Below are 18,346 nucleotides of genomic sequence, written 5' to 3' on the forward strand. Positions count from 1 at the left end.
TCATTGTAAATTAAAGGACAAATTTTCATGAGAAAACTGCTTTTGCATCTGGATGACTTGATCTACAGTTCAACATCTTGCCAAGGGAAATCAGATGTTTAAAAGAGAGCTGAGTGAGATTAAATCACTAATAACAAACACCAGTGAAAGTAACTAAATCTACCCCACAGAAGTTTTTGAAATGATGATGTAAAATGTACATACAACAGGGCCTCTGACTTGTAAACTAAATCAGAGTTCAGTTCAGATAAGATTTTTGCTTCAGCAACACATTTCCTTCACACATTCACGATACTAATCAGGAGAAGTCAGCTTGGTCTGAAAGGGTCCATCAAGGTTATAATCTCCTATGTTCATTATATAGCTGAAAACAGAAGATATAACACATGTTGAAGCTGTTCATGGTGACATTAAAAGGGAATATAGTCTTATTAGTATTAGTATTTGCCTTGTGTAGGTACAGCTGACTAAAATATTATTCCCAAACAAAGAAGAGTTAAGATTGAAGGTGTATGTCAATGGAGTCCAGCTAATAGCCACTCACAATATATTACTTTATAAAAATTCTATGTGGAAAAAAAAGTTATAGAAATATTCACAAAGCTACAAAGAAAAAATTTTAAATACTGTGTCCTAGATATCTGGGTCCAGTTGAACTATGATTAGGGCAGGGGAATAGTGGCTTTTCTTGTCTTCATTCTGCCCCCAAAGTTGCTATAATTTGATTTGATTTATAATCTAAGATGCTCAGCAACAGCCTGCAAAGGGCTATTCTGGCAGCAGGTGATTGCTGAGTACCAGGGCACTCTAGCCATGCTTTTCCCCCAGTCATTGTTCACATACCCCTGAACAGTTTCCTATGTCAGCAGGAATCCTTGAGCAGTTGGCTTAACTGATATTTGTGCCCCTAGATTGGCTCAAAGCAGCTGCTGAAGGGACCAAGATTTGGCCCACATAACCATAAAACTCGTTTACTTATTTTTTCCAGACTTCACAGGAAATATTCTAATTTTGAATGACATATGGAATGTGAAATTTCAGGGGGATTTTTTTCCTTTGGTGAGGAAGCAAGATCAGAAGTGTGGAAATCTGCAATTTCCCCTTATTTTCTTATGCAACTAGTGCAATTTTGGTGGCTGTTAAGACCTCCTATCTGACTTTTTTTACATTAAACATTAAGAGGCAGAAAACCAAAAAGGAACAGAACAGAGTATGTAAAATGTACAACCTGTGTATATAATAGGTTTTCAGCATATATGGAACATGTATTTTTATTACACCACTGTTTAATCTCTTTTTGATTAGGATGTTTGCTTTGTTTATTTCTTAGCGTAAACTATTAATAAACAATTTAAAACATGTAAAACTGCTGCAGGGAGATTTTATCATGTGTGTTGAGAGGAGGATTTTAGTATACACCGGTACCTCGATATAATGCGACCCGATATAACACGAATTCGGATATAATGCGGTAAAGGAGTGCTCCGGGGGTGCGGGGCTGCGCACTCCGGTGGATCAAAGCAAGTTCAATATAGCGCGGTTTCACCTATAATGCGGTAAGATTTTTTGGCTCCCGAGGACAGCGTTATATTGAGGTAAAGGTGTAAATGTGTGAAACTAAGTCTTAGAATTGAGCAATGCCTGAGAAAATGAGGGGGCTGTGATGGCATGTGGCAGCCTTTACTGGGCAGGGGGGCAATAGGGTTGTATGTGCATTTCCCTCAGTCAGAGTGCAGTGACTGGGTGTGCGGGAGCTGTGTGCATGAGTGTGGAACCCTTTCTCAAGGGGCAGAGGCTTGGGGATGGAGCTGTTGCAGTATTGCCAAAAATCAAGTGTTCAAAAATCATGAAACTGGCTTAAAAATCAAAGGATTTTAAAAATATGTTTTGTATGTGTTTTTATTTACCATCTGGGTTTTGAGCCTTTAAGGTTCACTTTGGGTCATATTTTCAAGTTTTTCTCTGCAACATGAGGGACAGAAAGTTACATTTTAAAAAGAGATGAGACTCTCATGTAATCACATGAAGCTGGGTCCTTAAGAAAAAGACCACATATTGCAGGACTCATGATAAAAATCTCAAGAGTTGGCAACAATCCAGGGTTGTGGGACTCTCTTAGAACAGTGTCTGGAAGAAAAGGAAGCTCTGTGTCGGAGACCCTTAAGGGGATCAGTGGCTGGGAGAGAAGGGAAAAGTGTGTGTGTGTGAGCGCTTCTGATGAGGACAGTGGCTGAGAGAGGAGGACTGTTTGTAGGTGGGACTCAAGGGGAGTGGGGTGACATTGTCTAGTAGAGGGGACTTTGTGTAAGGACGCAGTTTTGCCAATTCTCCTGATTTTATCAAGACTTTCACAATCTTAAAGCCTCAACTCTTGAAGGCAAGTGACTATGTGAGAATCTCAGCTTTAAAAATCATCTAGCTCTCATGATCACGTAGAAAACATGAGCCAAGTGTCTCCTAAAGACTCAGAAACCAGAAGGCAAATAAAAAGTACCCCAAGCTGATTTTTTTTTAAATATCAGGATTCTGGGGGCCTGATTCATGATTTTTTAACACTTGGGGTTGGCAATACTGTGATTCTCTGAGGGGAGATACTGGCTGGGAGACAGGGGAGTGGGCTGTGTGTGTGTGACTGTGCAGGGGGCTGGAGCTGGGAGCGAGGGGAGTGGGCTGTCTTTGATGGTGCAGGGGGCAATGGTTGGGAGAGAGGGGAGTGGGCTGTGTGGTGTGTGTGTGACGTGCAGGGGGCAATGGCTGGGAGAGAGGGGAGTGGGCTGTGTGTGTGTGTAATGGTGCAGGGGGCAATGGTTGGGAGAGAGGGGAGTGGGCTGTGTGGTGTGTGTGTGACAGTGCAGGGGGCAATGGCTGGGAGAGAGGGGAGTGGGCTGTGTGTGTGTGTGATGGTGCAGGGGGCAATGGCTGGGAGAGAGGGGAGTGGGCACAGTTGCCAGCTTTCACGGGGTAAATAAGTACCCCGACTTTCACAATAAGCCAAAAATCAAGCTAATGCCATTTCAAAACAAGGCAAAAACAAGCCAATCCTTAAGAACCCCAACACTATATGACTAGATTCCCCCCAGCATGCAGTCTGGGACTGTGGTGGGCCCGCTGTGCACCCCTGACTCTCTCCATGACTTGCCCCTGCTTGCCGGGAGCAGATCAAAGAAAGAAAGAAAGAAGCAACAAGCTAAAAACTAGCCAACAAGCAACTCACAAGTCAATTAAGCTAAAAACAAGCCGAATTTCTGCGTTTTTTTCGTGGATTTGGTATGTCCGGGAGTGGGGTGTGTGTGTGTGACTGCAGGTGGCAGGAGCAAGGGGCATGGGCTGTGTGTGTGTGACTGTGCGGGGCAGTGGCTGGGAGAAAGGAGAGTTGGCTGTGTCTGTTTGTGACTCGGAGGGATGGGGGCAGAAGCTGGGGTAAGGGTATGGGGTTGGGGCGCGGCAGCCATTCCACTGTTGTCTCCAGCACACACCAGGCCACATGTCCCAGCTGGAGCCACCGTTGCCAGGGTTACAGGGATGTGGAGCCCCCGCCGTGCCAGGCCCCGCCCCAATCCCGCCCCCCGACCAATGGGATGGGCGGTGGCGGCGAAGTCAGGTTCCCTTTGTTCAGCCATTTCAAGGGCCGGAGTCGCGTTTTCTTGTCGGGCGCTGAGACGCAGCGGGAGAGGACGGGCCGCTCCCGTCCCTCGCCACTCCCCTGCCGCCGGGCTCTGGGATGGTGTGGGTAGGTGTCTGAGCGCCGCGAGGGGCGGGCGGGGGCATCGCCCCCAAGCCGTCATCGCCTGCTTGCGGGGATAAGGGCGGCGGCAGTGCAGACACCGCGGGATGCTTCCTCCTCCGGGCCTAAAGGGTGAGTGGCCCTAGCGCCCCCAAGGCGGGGGGCGGGGAGCTGGGCATGTCTAGTCCCGCGCTCTGCCCTCCCCCCGGCTTTGGGTTCCAGTCACCGCGCTGCTTAACGACAGTGATGCACTGCCCGTGTCTTTGCTCCAGGAGGCTGGGGGCCCTTAAGGGCTGGGGTTGTGTGCTAAGTACCAGCCATCGCGAGGCTGTACCTCAGGTTAATGCAATACCCAGGCTTCACGCGTAAGCTACACAGTCAAGAAATGAAAGTTTCCTCTGTAACATGAACTTTACCATATTTTTTTTTGCCTTGCTCCCTTCATCGTGGGTCTCTGTGTCCTCCCGCTCTATAGATTTGGTTGTGTGGGTTTTTTCCTTTAAAGAAAAGCTAAGAGAGGCAGAAAAGTCCAGCACTGATATAGTTTATATATTCAGCAGGCTTAACTGTTGGGACTTGTAAATCCTTTGCGCTAATGGAGCAGTGGAAATACTGAGGGCTGGTAGGCTTTTAGGTTTGGTACTAAGTGGCTTGCGCCATTTGTAATCTCTACAGCTCTTCCTTGCTCTGAAGATATTAATCTCTCTTTCTCTCAATCGAATTTGCAATCTCCAGTTTCAGGAATGGAGTTGGAAAATTGTAACCAAAATGCTGTACATCTGTGTACCCATATGGACTGTATATTATCTAAGTGAGCAGGTAGCAGTTTAAGGAATTTTCCACTGCAATTCTTCCTTATAACTTTGCCTATTTAATTTTTTATCCAATGCTTATCTCCATAGCATTTGAGCACTTCACATATATTATTTAGTGCCCAAGGACACATAAGGAGCCTGTGGCAGAACTGGGAATTAAACCCAGAGCCCTTGACCAGTGTTTTAACCACAGTTTAAAAAAATTGGCAATATTTGTTCTGTTCATGAAAATCCTTTTTGCATGCCATATTTGAAATGTTGACAATCAGCTGTTTTTGAGTTATGACTGGGAGAATGGGTGGAAAGAGGGTCATATTTTTTTACAATGGGAGCAAACTATGCTCTTGTAATTATTTTTTGTTTATAAAATGGCTAGAGAATGTGCCCATCTTTTCCCCAAAATTAATCAGTAGTCAGACAAAACTCAAAAATATTTAAACACAAAAGTTAATTATTTGGAAAATTATGAGCATGTGAAATGGGTTAGAAAGTAATGTTTTTAATCTTTAAGTACAGAAGTTGTGGCTGGCATGAATATTGATTTAAGAACAAATTCTACCATCACATATATGCAGAGTTCTCAATGACTTCCAACTCCAGTCTCAATAACTTCCAACTCCAGTCCTGAATCGGGGCTGCAGCTGAATTTTGCTTGGAGTAGCCTGAGGGAAAGTGACTTTATGGTATCTTGGCACCTCCCAGATTCAGGAGGAAGCTGGGGACCTTAGTGGTCCCTGGTATAAATTAGAGTAACCCCAGGGACAGTGCTAACTTGTAGCCAGCTGCTGTGCCTCCCTATGGAGCTGTCCAGCAGCCCTGAATAGCTTGAGTACTGTGCAATTTGGCCATGTTTCCACCTTTCCCATATCTGTGCCTTCCCAGTCATGCCTCTGGTGCACCCCAATGCCAGGACTACAAGGAGAGGTGACATAAGTCCATTTGCTCTGCACCACTGGGAAATCCTTCCAGAGCTGGTGTACAGGGGCTGCAGTGGAAGCCAAAATCCTTGTCACTCTGTCTGCAGTGAGCTTTTACTTTAAAATCTCCCATGGGTGCAGCTGCACTAATGTAGTCCAGGTGCTGAAGATCTAGATAACAGGATGGTACAAATGACAGGGGTCGGCAACCTTTCAGAAGTGGTGTGCCGAGTCTTCATTTATTCACTCTAATTTAAGGTTTCGCGTGCCAGTTAATACATTTTAACGTTTTTTGGAAGGTCTCTCTCTATAAGTCAATAATAAATAACTAAACTATTGTTATTTGTAAAGTAAATAAGGTTTTTAAAATGTTTAAGAAGCTTCATTTAAAATTAAATTAAAATGCAGAGCCCCCCCAGACCGGTGGCCAGGACCTGGACAGTGTGAGTGCCACTGAAAATCAGCTCATGTGCCGCCTTCGGCACACATGCCATAGGTTGCCTACCCCTTTGTTAGCACTATCATCAATGGGGCTTTACCAGTGGTAATGCAACAATGGGGATTTAAAATATAGATATTTAAAGTTAGGTGTAGACAAGGCCTGGGAGCCCAATTATTGCATCTGAAGGAAGAATTTTGCTGTAACTCTGTCTTGTCACTCCTATCCCCAGTGGAGGTGATTATTTATTAAATTAATCCACTCTTGCAGGCTGTCTGGGCAGGTAAAATTAAAATACATCTAAAAATTCTTCCCGCTGTCTTATGGTAGTGGTGTGGGAAATCTTGAGTATTGTGCATGAAATATCTTATTGACCTATTTAGCCTCACAAACAAGTAGAAAATGGCATATTTTAATGAGGGTAGAGAAGTAAACTGATAGAGCTAATTTCTAGCCATCAAAAGAATGCATTCTTTTTTACTAACCAGCCTCAGTGTCAGTGTTATCAGTTAATTAACGAATTGTTGAAATAAATATGTAGCCTACTATAGAGTGGATGATTCTGAAGCTGAGGCTGAGTCTAGATTTTGTATTTTCAAATCTGACACATGGCATACAATTAAAAACCTTTAAATAAAAGTGCATTTTGTTTGAGTATAATATGGAAGCTTACTGTTAAACTATTTCCCTATTACACAGTTTAGTTATGTATAGCATATTTCATACAAACTACTGTAAATTACCTTATAAGGTTGAAATGTGTACAGCACTGTACACAATGGAAGACAAGGGGCCTGCCCTGAAGATTTTACAAGCTAAATAATTTACCGGTAATCAAAATTAAATACAAAAGGAGAAAGAGAAACTGAGAGGTCAAAGCAAAACTTTTTTTGGCTGAGATTAGAAACTAGATGGGAGATGACGAGGGGAAGAAATGCAGAAAGACTGTTCCAGCATCAGGATCTGGAAAGAAGGCCCTTGTACAAGTGGTGGTGAGATGGTAAGAAGAGACTAAGGAGCCAATGGTAGACATGAGATCTGATTCGCGTCAAAGACTGTTTACAAACAAACTTGCAGTAGTTTAACTAAAGGTACGTTTTTTAAACCAAACCAGTTAAACAAGAGCAAATCCCTGTATAGACCTACTGAGGCCAGGTCTATAGTGGCATAGCTGTGGTGTAACTGTTCCGGCATTACCCTGTAGTGTAGATGCAGCCTACAGTGATAGAAGGAGGTTTTCTGTCGCTGTAGGATCACCACCTCATCTAGCAATGGTAGCTAGGTCAACAGAACAGAAACATTCTTCTGTTCATCTAGCTACTTTTACACTGGGGAGTTAGGTTAGATTTTTCACACCCCTGAGCACCGTAGCTATGTTGAGCAGGCCTTATTTAGGTGTAAGAGTGGCTTCTATCATTTAGCTTAAGTCAAATCCTTACTCACTCACATAAGCTACTTTTAAACTGAAATGACTATGTCTACACAGGCCTTTGCAACCATTTAACCAAACTGATTTTTAAATAGATTTGACTTAAACCGGTGCAACTGTCTGGTGTAGACAAGCCCTAAGGTACATTAGTGGAAATCAGGAGTGACTCCAGTGAATCCCATTGGGTTACAGAATATGAGATCAGCATAAAGGATGAAGGTCTGAATGGCTGAAGGATGTCCATAAACAGTAGTTAACAAAAAGAGGAGGTTTGAACTGTCTCTCAAAATAAATGGAGACCCAAATGAGTAACTTTAGTATGAGGGTGATGTGATTGCACTTCTTTTTATGTGTGGAGAAACTAGTCATCATCAGTATTTTGAAAATACTGCAATCTGGAAAGCTGGGACTTCAGGAGGCCACAGGAAAAAATATTTGTAATAATCAAACTGAGAGGAGAGAGTTGATTTTGAATGTATTAGTGATCTCTATTTACCATATTGACATATGAAATATAAATTAGTTATCGCTGTGTAGCGCATATGAACATAAGAATGGCCATACTGGATCAAACCAATAGTCCAGCCAGCCCAGTGTTCTGTCTTCTAACAGTGACCGATGCCAGATGCTTCAGAGGGAATGAACAGAACAGGATAATTATTGAGTGATACATCCCCTCTCATCCAGTCCCAGTATCTGGCAGTTGGAGACTTAGGGACATCAGTTGCATGATGTTGCATCCCTGACTGTCTGAGCTAGTAACCATTGATGGATCTGTCCTCCGTGAACTTACCTAATTCTCTTTTGAACCCAGTTATTCTTTTGGCCTTCACATCCCTGGCAACGAGTTCCACAGATTTCTAGTGCATTGTGTGAAGAACTTCCATATGTTTTGTTTTAAACCTGCTGCCTATGAATTTGATGGGATGACCCCTGGTTCTTGTGTTATGTGAAGGGATAAATAACTGTTCCTTATTCACTTTCTCCACACTGTTCATGATTTTATAGACCTCTATCATAGCACCTTTAGTCATCTCTTTTCCAAGTTGAACAGTCCAATCTTTTTAATCCCTCCTCGTATGGAATCTGTTCCATAACCCTAATTATTTTGTTGTCTTTCTCTGTACCTTTTCCAATTCTAATGTATCTTTTTTGAGATGGGGTGACCAGAACTACACACAGTAGTCAAGATGCGGGTGTATCTTGGCTTTATACTGTGACGTTATGATTTTTTCTGTCTTCTTATCTATGCCTTTCTTAAGAGTTCCTAACATTCTATTAGCTTTTTTCCTGCTTCTGCACATTGAGCGCATGTTTTCAGAGAATTATCCACAATGATTCTAAGATCCCTTTCGTGAGTGGTAACAACTAATTTAGACCCCCATCATTTTGTATATAGAGGGATTATGTTTTCCAATGTGCATTACTTTGCTTTTATCAATATTTAATCTCATCTGCCATTTTGTTGCCCAGTCACCCAGTTTGTGAGATCCCTTTGTAACTCTTTGCAGTCTGACTTTGGACTTAACTGTGTTGAGTAATTTCTTATCACCTACAAACTTTGGCACCTCCCTGTTTACCCCTTTTTTGAGATCATTTATAAATATGTTGAACAGCACTGATCCCAGTACAGATCTCTGGGGGATCCTGCTGTTTACTTCTCTCCACAGTGAAAACTGGCTATTTATTCCCACCCTTTGTTTCCTGTCTTTTAACCAGTTACTGATCCATGAGAGGACCTTCCCTCTTATCCCATGACTGTGTACTTTGCATAAGAGCCTTTAGTGTGGGACCTTGTCAAAGACTTTCTGAAGGTCCAAGTACACTATATCCACTGGATCACCCTTGTCCACATATTTGCTGGCACCTTCAAAGAATTCTAATAGATTGGTAAGTCATGATTTCCCTTTACAAATGCCCTGTTAACTCTTTCCCAACAAATCGTGTTCCTCTTTGTGTCTGAGAATTCTGTTTTATACTACAGTTTCAAACAATTTGCCTGGTACTGAAGTTAGGCTTACCAGTCTGTAATTGCCAGGGTTGCCTCTGGAGCATTTTTTAAAAATTGGCATTATGCTATCTATCCTCCAATCATCCGGTATGAAGACTGATTTAAGTGATAGTTTATATACCACAATTAGTATTTCTGCAATTTTATATTTGAGTTCCTTCAGAACTCTTGAGTGCATACCATCTGGTCCTGGTGATTTATTACTGTTTAATTTATCAATTTGTTCCATGACCTCCAGTGTGTATATATTTATGATTGCTTTGAGGACACTATGCAGTGTCTGTATCATGCAATCCTTTAACCTTACTATATTTCCACAATATATGATTATAGTATACATTTCAAACCATTCAAACCTACCTACTACTACCCCGGCTCCTGGCCCGGCACCATTGCAGTGGAAGATGGTATTAAGATCTGCCCATTCCATTGATTACAGTAGTTCCATAGTAACTAAAACACCTATTGCCCTGGTATTTAAGTAATGAACAACAATTAATTATTGCACAATGTGGTCAACCTCCCTTATTTGCGATGTGGATGATTAGGTGTTTGTTTTTTTGTTTTGCTTCCTTCTTTCTTCCTTCCTTTCCTTCGTACTTTCTACTTTCTCCCCTCTAATCTCTCATATTGTAGGCTGGTTCTGGGAAGATGCCAATACTAAGGGAAGGCCTCATTAAAGAGGTGAATCTTGCACTCAGCCAAGGTTGAGATCAACCGTTACATTTTCTGTTAATGTGTTCTACAGCTGGAGTCATATAATCATAGAATATCAGGGTTGGAAGGGATCTCAGGAGGTCATTTAGTCCAACCCCCAACTAAATCAGTCCAGTGTACTTGGAAGACAGGAAAAAACTAAACAGAATATGTAGTGCCATAAAAAGTTTCCTTGTTTGGGAATACTTTTATAAGTATAAACATAAAAACAAATATTACATTAGAGCACCAGACCTAGGGTTACCATCTTTTAGTTTTTAAAAAGGAGGACACTCCATGGGGACCCGGCCCCGCCCCTTCCCCGCCCTCAGCCCCGCCCCAACTCTACCCCCTCCCCTGAACGCTCCGCCCCCTGCTCCTCCCCCTCCCCTGCTTCCCGTGAATCAAATGTTCGCGGGAAGCCTGAAACAGGGAGGCAGCAGGTAAGCTGGGGCGGGGTGCGGCGCGGCTCAGTCCGGCCCTCCTGGCTGAGCGGCTCCCTTCGGCGGCTCTGGCCCCGGCGTCTCCCGCCCGGCTTGGCTCGGGCCCTGGGGCACTGGCTCCCGGCCCGGCCCCGCGACCCCGGCTCCTGGCCTGGCCCCCGGCCCGGCCCCGCGACCCTGGCTCCTGGCCTGGCCCGGCCCTGCGACCCCGGCTCCTGGCCCGGCCTGGCCCCCGGCCTGGCCCCGCGACCCCGGCTCCTGGACCCCGGCCCGGCCCCGGGACCCCGGCTCCTGGCCCGGCACCGCGCCCCCGGTTCCCGGCCCGGCACCGCGCGCCCAGCTCCTGGACCCCGGCCTGGCACCGCGCCCCCGGCTCCCGGCCCGGCACCGTGCCCCCGGCCCTGCGACCTCGGCACCACACCGGCACCGGCCCCGCACCCCCGGCTCCTGCCGAGCACCGCCGGCCCCGGCCCGGCCCCGCACCGCCGACCCCAGCCCCAGAGGCCCCGGCCGAGCACCGCTGAGCCCTCCCTCCCTCCCTCCCTATTTTCCCGGACATGTCCAGCTTTTTGGGATTTCCCCCCGGACGGGGATTTGAGCCCCAAAAAGCCGGACATGTCCGGGAAAATCCGGACGTATGGTAACCCTACCAGACTGAGATTTAGGAGACCTGGTATGAGATCCTTACCCCTGCATAGGCCCCTTTCTACCTGGTAAAAGGGCCGGAACAATGTTGCAGGTCTGTAAAAGCCTCAGTTCAATTTGTGGGAGGATTCCCCCCCTAAAGACACTGTGGAAGACAGCAATAAGACTGCCTTCTGAGGACCCTCCTGAAGGCGTAGGGTGGGACAAGGTTGTGCAGTGGGAGGAATATGTTGAGGGCTGGGGCCACACATGCAGCCCTGCTAAGATTCTAACTACCACTGCAGCCCACAGGCCAAACTCAAAAAGGTTGTAGTAATTTATATAGGTCCCCAGGGTTGTCTAAGTTAAATTGATGGCCTCTCCAACTCCTGGAGCAGCCCAAGGTCGGGAGGGCATAAAGGTGAAAAAGTTATACTAGCACCACATACTCCCTTCCCCCTCTCCTGGGTTGTCAGTTCTTTGCTGTGTGTCTCAGAGTTGCAGCACAGAATCTCACCCCGATCTCTACCATATTTCCACCTTGGCTACTGACTTACTATTGTGCATTGGGCAAAGTCACTTTGCCTCTCATTACCTTTGTATTTTTATCTGTAAAATAGGTACACAAAACTTATCCTCCCTTGTAAATCTTATGGAAATCTATGGATAAAAAGCACTCTATAAATGCCAAGTATTTTTGTTTTATAACTATTACTCTCGTGGTGCTGTCTCCTGTTAATAAGTGGTCATCCCAATTTTGTAGCACTTTGCACATGGTAATATCTACTATCATTGCATTCTTTCTACCTATGATGTAGAATTGAACATTCAGAATGTAGATTCTGAATTGCAGATTTTAAGGAATATATTTTCTGAGCTAGTGGATTTATGCTATATTAATGGTTCTAAAATGTGATCTCTAGACTACTGGTGGTCTGCAGAGCTGCTGCCATCACAAATCATATTTAGGCAGATTTGATACTAATGCAAATCTCTACAAATTGCAGGGAGAAGGAATTTAACAAGTAGAAGATGCAAAACATAACCATATGCATTGCATTGTATCAAGTTAATCTGTATTGCTACTTTGTTTGTTCATTTAATCTTTAATCTTTTGATGCTCTTTTTGTGAAACCAAGCACTAGATCAGGTGCCACAGGAAAGTTGTAGAGTTGAGAGGGTGGTGGTGGTGGTGGTTAACAAGAGGATCTCTGTTTTCAGATATGGTCCACTGTATGAAAAAGCTTGGGAACCATTATAATATTATACCTAACAGGCAACTGTCAGATGTAACCTGAAAAATTTGTAACATTGTGCCATATTGAGTTCTGAAATGCCTCTTAAAAACATCTGTTCAGAGAAGCTACAAAAATGTTATATATCATGTACAGAGGAAATATAGATCAGTGGACTTGGAAAACTTAATAAATTCAATGCAATTAACTTTATTGGAGTGTCCAGAATATGAGATTTAATTTAAGAGGATAAAATTCATAGCACTTTTGGTTGTGAAGTTGTATAAATCAATTAATTGCTGTCATTTGTCTTGTTGAATCTGCAGCTAGGCAGAATGGAATAAAGGCACCTGAAGTGTCCTCTTAGTGGAGTAAAAGTATAGCTTTTACCTTCTAAGTCCCATGTACATTTTAGACACTGCTATATGAAAGAAGTCTGGTTATAATACAGTAGTCCCTTGACATGGTATTAACCTAATTTCGTTTTGTAATGCAGAATGAACTCTGCATTAAGTCTTGAGCTTGATATTTTGGGGAAATGATTAAAAACACACTTTGCTCTTATCAACACTGCGTGACCAAATCTTGTTTTAACTTTGTTGGTGGACTGTAGTGTTGGGGCCAGATCCCCCAACACAATAGTTTCTCAGCATAGGTTATCAACATCACAGCTGAGTCATTGAAACCTAGGGATGAAGAGAAGTCAAAAAAACACTTGACATTCTAAAGGAGTAGTAGAATACATACGTTTTTAAAATTACTTTAACAATGTATTTATTTGTATTCTTTCTATTAAACATCAGATTTTACATGACATTAAGACTAAGCACAAGGGTTATAGGCAACAGGGATGGCTTTAGAATATAATGCTTTTTTTTAGGGCTGTCAAGCGATTAAAAAAATTAATCATGATGAATCACATTCTTAATACTAGAATATCATATATTTAAATATTTTTAGATTTTTTTTACATTTTCAAATATATTGATTTCAATTACAACACAGAATACAAAGTGTACTGTGTTCACTTTATATTTATTTTTGATTACAAATATTTGCACTGTAAAAAACAAAAGAAATAGTATATTTCAATTCACTTAATACAAGTACCGTAGTGCAATCCCTTTATAATGAAAGTTGAACTTACAAATGTAGACTTATGTACAAAAAATAACTGCATTCAAAAATAAAACAATGTAAAACTTTAGAACCTACAAGTTCACTCAGTCCTATGTCAGCCAATTGCTAAGACAAACAAGTTTGGTTACAATTTGCAGGAGATAACGCTGCCCACGTCTTGTTTACCATGTCACCTGAAAGTGAGAACAGGTGTTCCATGGAACTGTTGTAGCCGGCATCGCAAGATATATACGTGCCAAATGCGCTAAAGATTCATATGTCCTTTCATGCCTCAACCACCATTCCAGAATATATGCATCCATGCTGATGACGGGTTATACTCTATAACAATCCAAAGCAGAGTGGACTGACGAATGTTCATTTTCATCATTGAGTCAGATGCCACCAGCAGAAGATTGATTTTCTTTTTTGGTGGTTCAGGTTCTGTAGTTTCTGCATTGGAGTGTTGCTCTTTTATGACATCTGAAAGCATGCTCCACCCCTCGTCCCTCTCAGATTTTGGAAGGTACTTCAGATTCTTAAACCTTGGGTCAAGTGCTGTATCTATCCTTAGAAGTCTCACATTGGTACCTTCTTTGTATTTTGTCAAATCTGCTGTGAAAGTGTTCTTAAAACGAACATGTGCTGGGTCATCATCGAGACTGCTTTAACATGAAATATATGGCAGAATGTGGGTACAACAGAACAGGAGAGATACAATTCTCCCCCCAAGGAATTCAGTCACAAATTTAATTAACACATTATTTTTTTAAAGAGCATCATCAGCATGGAAGCATGTCCTCTGGAATGGTGGCCAAAGCATGAAGGGGCATATGAATGTTTAGCATATCTGGCACGTAAATACCTTGCAATGCCGGCTACAAAAGTGCCATGCAAACACCTGTTCTCACTTTCAGGTGACATTATAAATAAGAAACAGTCAGCAGTATCTCCCGTAAATGTAAACAAACTTATTTGTCTTAGCAATTGGCTGAACAAGAAGTAGGACTGAGTGGATTTGTAGGCTCTAAAATTTTACATTGTTTTGTTTTTGAGTGCAGTTATGTAACAAAAAAAATCTACATTTATAAGTTACACTTTCACAGTAAAGAGATTGCACTACAGTACTTGAATGAGGTGAATTGAAAAATCCTATTTCTTTTGTTTATCATTTTTACAGTGCAAATATTTGTAATCAAAAATAATAATATAAAGTGAGCACTGTACACTTTGTATTCTGTGTTTTAATAGAAATCAATATATTTGAAATTGTAGAAAAACATCCACAAATATTTAATAATTTCAATTGGTATTCTATTGTTACCAGTGCGATTAATCGTGATTAATTTTTTTAATCACAGTTTATTTTTTTGAGTTAATCATGAGTTAACTGCGATTAATTGCCTACTTTGTTTTTACATTTTAAAAAACCCCAAAACACGTGGCTAAGATTTTTCAAATGACTAGTGATTTTTAAGATGTTTGATTTTGAATTGCTCAATTTCAGAAACCTTTAAATTTCTAATTTTCAAAAAGTGTTGCCCACACTCCCTCTGAAAATCAGACCCTATTTAAGATATCTCAAATTTGGCATCTCCTAACTGAGGTACTTACAAATCACTAGACACCAGAAATGAGGTATGATTTTCAGGGGGAGGGGGATCAGAAATTTCTGCAAACTGAAAATTTTAATATGTCTGTGGTTGGACACTTCAAAATGGAGTAACTTATGACTAATAGATTTTTGCACACTATAGAGAATGCTGGTACTTAGTACATTACCTTTCTAGGTTTTAGCTTCTAGGATTCTTACCTTGTCTTTCCAGGCTCAGAGGTGCACAACTTACTGAAAGTTCTGCTTTCCTAAGAAACAATGTAGCTTGAGACTAATCTTACACAGATAATGGTCCAAATCTTTCCAGAATCTGTTACTTTTTCCTGTTATTATTTGTATTGTGGTAGCACCGAGGAGCCCGGATCAGGGCCCTTTGTATTAGGCACTGTACAGTTATATAACAAAAAGACAGTTCCTGTCCCAAAGAGCTTACAATTTAAGTATAAGACAAGAGACAGCAAGCAGATACAGACGGACAAAAAATAGCACAGGGAAACAATGAGACCATATTATAATGGTGTGGGAGCACCACTATACTTAAGGTTGCATGATGACATCTGTTTATAGGTGGACCTCTAAGTTCTCTAAAATGGACATGCTTAGTCAGATTTCTTTAAAATTTGGTGTGCCTCCTGGGAGTGTAGGGAAGTGTTATTGATCTAAATTTGGGGTCATTTGACCAAGGGGTTCCTGAGTTACAGGCTCCCCCCCAAAAACAAACAACAGTTTCCTTCTGATGCCTTGTACTGTTAAACTGAGAGGTGCTAATGACTGTGCACCCCAGCTTTCCTGCACCTCAGCTACACTGCAGCCCTAGCTCTGCAAGTGCACCACAACACTGCATGAAAGCTATGAATAAGTGTTGGAGGAACATTAGTTAGGAAACTAGAGGGTTCATGCCTAACCAGAAAATGTATACTTTATGGCATAGAAACATTACAAACTCTGACACCTCAGTGTTTCTCAGAGATGGGGTGCATTTACTGGACAGAGGTTAGAGGATCTCTGTCTCAAACATATAATTATCAGTATTCTGGAACAGAATCCCTGTCTGTGAATTTCTCTTGCCAGCCCAGCCGCAAACTTCACCCTCCAATCATTGTGAAACAGCCAGGAACACCATTCCACTGTAATATAGTTATCCTTCCTTCCAGGCACTGCATGTGAGTCGGGTTATAGGAGGGGGGAAGTAACAGCAACAGAATGATTTGTGTACAAGGGAGTGACTTTAGGAAGATGCATTCCCTGCTTATGGTGGGGAGGCCTGGGTTCAGTTGTGGGGAGGGGCCAGGTTGGAGGGGGCATGCATTCATTGGGTCAGGGGCATGGCTGGGGAGATGTGCCTAAACAGGGCTGGTGGGGCCCAGCTTGGGTGAGTAGGGGTGTGTGTGTGTGTGTTACGAGAAGGGGAAGGCGCCTGGCTCAGTATGCAATTTGAAGAATGTGATATGTACAACTGTCTAAATGACTACTAACTCCTACCAACAACATATCTTTTCTGTTAAACAAAAAGCCCTAGGAAATTCAATGGCAAAAAGCTACATTATCACAGAGTCATGGTTGCTTGGTGGTATGTTGTTCCCTTGCAGAATGCTGAATTGAGCAAAACTCAAAATTCTGAAAAGCAGGAAATGCGCAGCTAAGGTTGCCAGTACAACCTTAACTCTTCCGTCTTTCAGCAATGCTCCAGTACACCCTATTAACATACATACCTTTATTCTGCAAGTCCCACAGTTGCTGTAATGTACAAACTCTTCACATCCTTTTACAACCCATTCACTCTCACCTACAGGATTCTATCTAAGGGTTCGGGGAGAAAAAATGTTGCCCACACCACCTTCCCTCTGCCAATAATGCCTGACTAGGTATATAGCACGTACTCATGCTGGCCCTTGGCACTTTAAGATTTGGGAGGCTTCATATCCTCGCATACACTCACACACTTAGCCAACTGCCCAGAAAAACTACCAAACATGTACAATTTAAGAACCATTTTACAGTCTTTTATAGCTCCCTCATCTGAGGGTATGTCTACATTTGAGTTGGGAGGTGTGATTCCCGGCTCATGCAGATGGACCTGCTCTAGCTCCACTTGAACTAGCATGATAAAAATAGAAACACAGCTAGGGTAGTATGGGCAACAGCTCAGGCAGCCATCCAAGTACGTATCTAGGGGATCCAGGCAGGTTTGTACTCGAGTAGCATGTCTGAGCTGCTGCCCATGCTACCCTGGCTGCGCTGCTATTTTTAGTGCAGTGGTTCTCAAACTGTGGGTTGAGACCCCAAAGTGGGTTGTGAACCCATTTTAATGGGGTTGCCAGCAGTGTTCCCTCTAATTTTTCCCACCCATGTGTGGAATGAATTTTGTTATGTGCACCGATATGGAGGTGATGTGTGACACATCACCTTCATATCAGTGCACATAACAAAATGAATGTGGTGGGGGTGGGGCCAAGGAGTTCAGAGTGTGGGAAGGGGCTCAGGGCTGGGGCAGAGGCTTGGGGTGCAGGGGTGTGAGGGCTCAGGCTGGGGGTGCGGGCTCTGGGGTGGGGCCAGGGATGAGGAGCTCAGGGCTGGGGCTGGGGGTTGAGGTGCAGGGGTGTGAGCGCTCTGGCTGGGCATGCTGGCTCTGGGGTGGGGTCGGGGATGAGGGGTTTAGGGTACAGGAGGGTGCTCCGGGGCTATGGCAGGGAGAGAGGACTCCCGCAAGCTCTCTCTCCCTGCGAAAGCTCTGGGGTTGGGGTTGGGGCTGCAGGATAGGTGTCCCTTCCCCGGCCCCAGCAGGTCTGGGCCAGGGCTGGGTTTGGGCCTGGGGCTGCGCTGCGCCGCTCCGGGCGTGCCTGGGGCTGGGCTGGGCTGCCCCAGCCGTGGCGGGGCTGGGCCGCAGCAGAGTTGGGGTTGACAGAGAGGTGCCCTGGCTGCTGCAAGGGGGCTGGGCTAGGTTGGGGCCAGGGGAGGGACGCCCCTTCCTCAGCCGATCCCTCAGCGGGTTCCCTGTGTGCCTGCGCAGTGCTAAATAGGCTGCTATGCGGCCGCGCAGCTTACAGGGAACTTAGGTCGCCAGGACTGGCGTTAGACTTCCTGGGGCCTGGGCCCAAAGCTGAAGTTCCACTGCCCAGGCCCGAAGTTGAAACCCAAGCTCCACCACCTGGGGCCAAAGCCGAAGCCTGAGGGCTTCAGCCCTGGGTGGCGGGGATCAGGTTACAAGCCCCCCTACCTGGGGCTGAAGCCCTTGGGCTTTGGTTTTGGTCCCTCTGCCCGGGGCGGCAGAGCTCAAGT

At 43.9% G+C, this 18,346-nt stretch overlaps 1 protein-coding gene across 5 annotated transcripts in view; it reads left to right on the forward strand.

Moving 5' to 3' along the window:
* Positions 1-3,621: 3,621 nt before the first annotated feature.
* TNPO1 (transportin 1) overlaps positions 3,622-18,346 on the forward strand; it is a 162,107-nt gene continuing 147,382 nt past the window's right edge. For 2 of the 5 annotated variants that reach the window (XR_008445279.1, XM_054031247.1), the window contains exon 1: positions 3,622-3,730. Coding sequence is in view for 1 of the 5 variants with exons in the window: in XM_054031247.1 (XP_053887222.1) it covers positions 3,722-3,730 (9 nt within the window). In the remaining 4 variants the exon portion in view is untranslated. The other 3 variants (XM_054031249.1, XM_054031251.1, XM_054031252.1) reach the window with 3 other exon arrangements.

Source organism: Malaclemys terrapin, chromosome 6 (assembly GCF_027887155.1).
Source record: "Malaclemys terrapin pileata isolate rMalTer1 chromosome 6, rMalTer1.hap1, whole genome shotgun sequence".
Lineage (NCBI taxonomy): Eukaryota > Metazoa > Chordata > Testudines > Emydidae > Malaclemys > Malaclemys terrapin.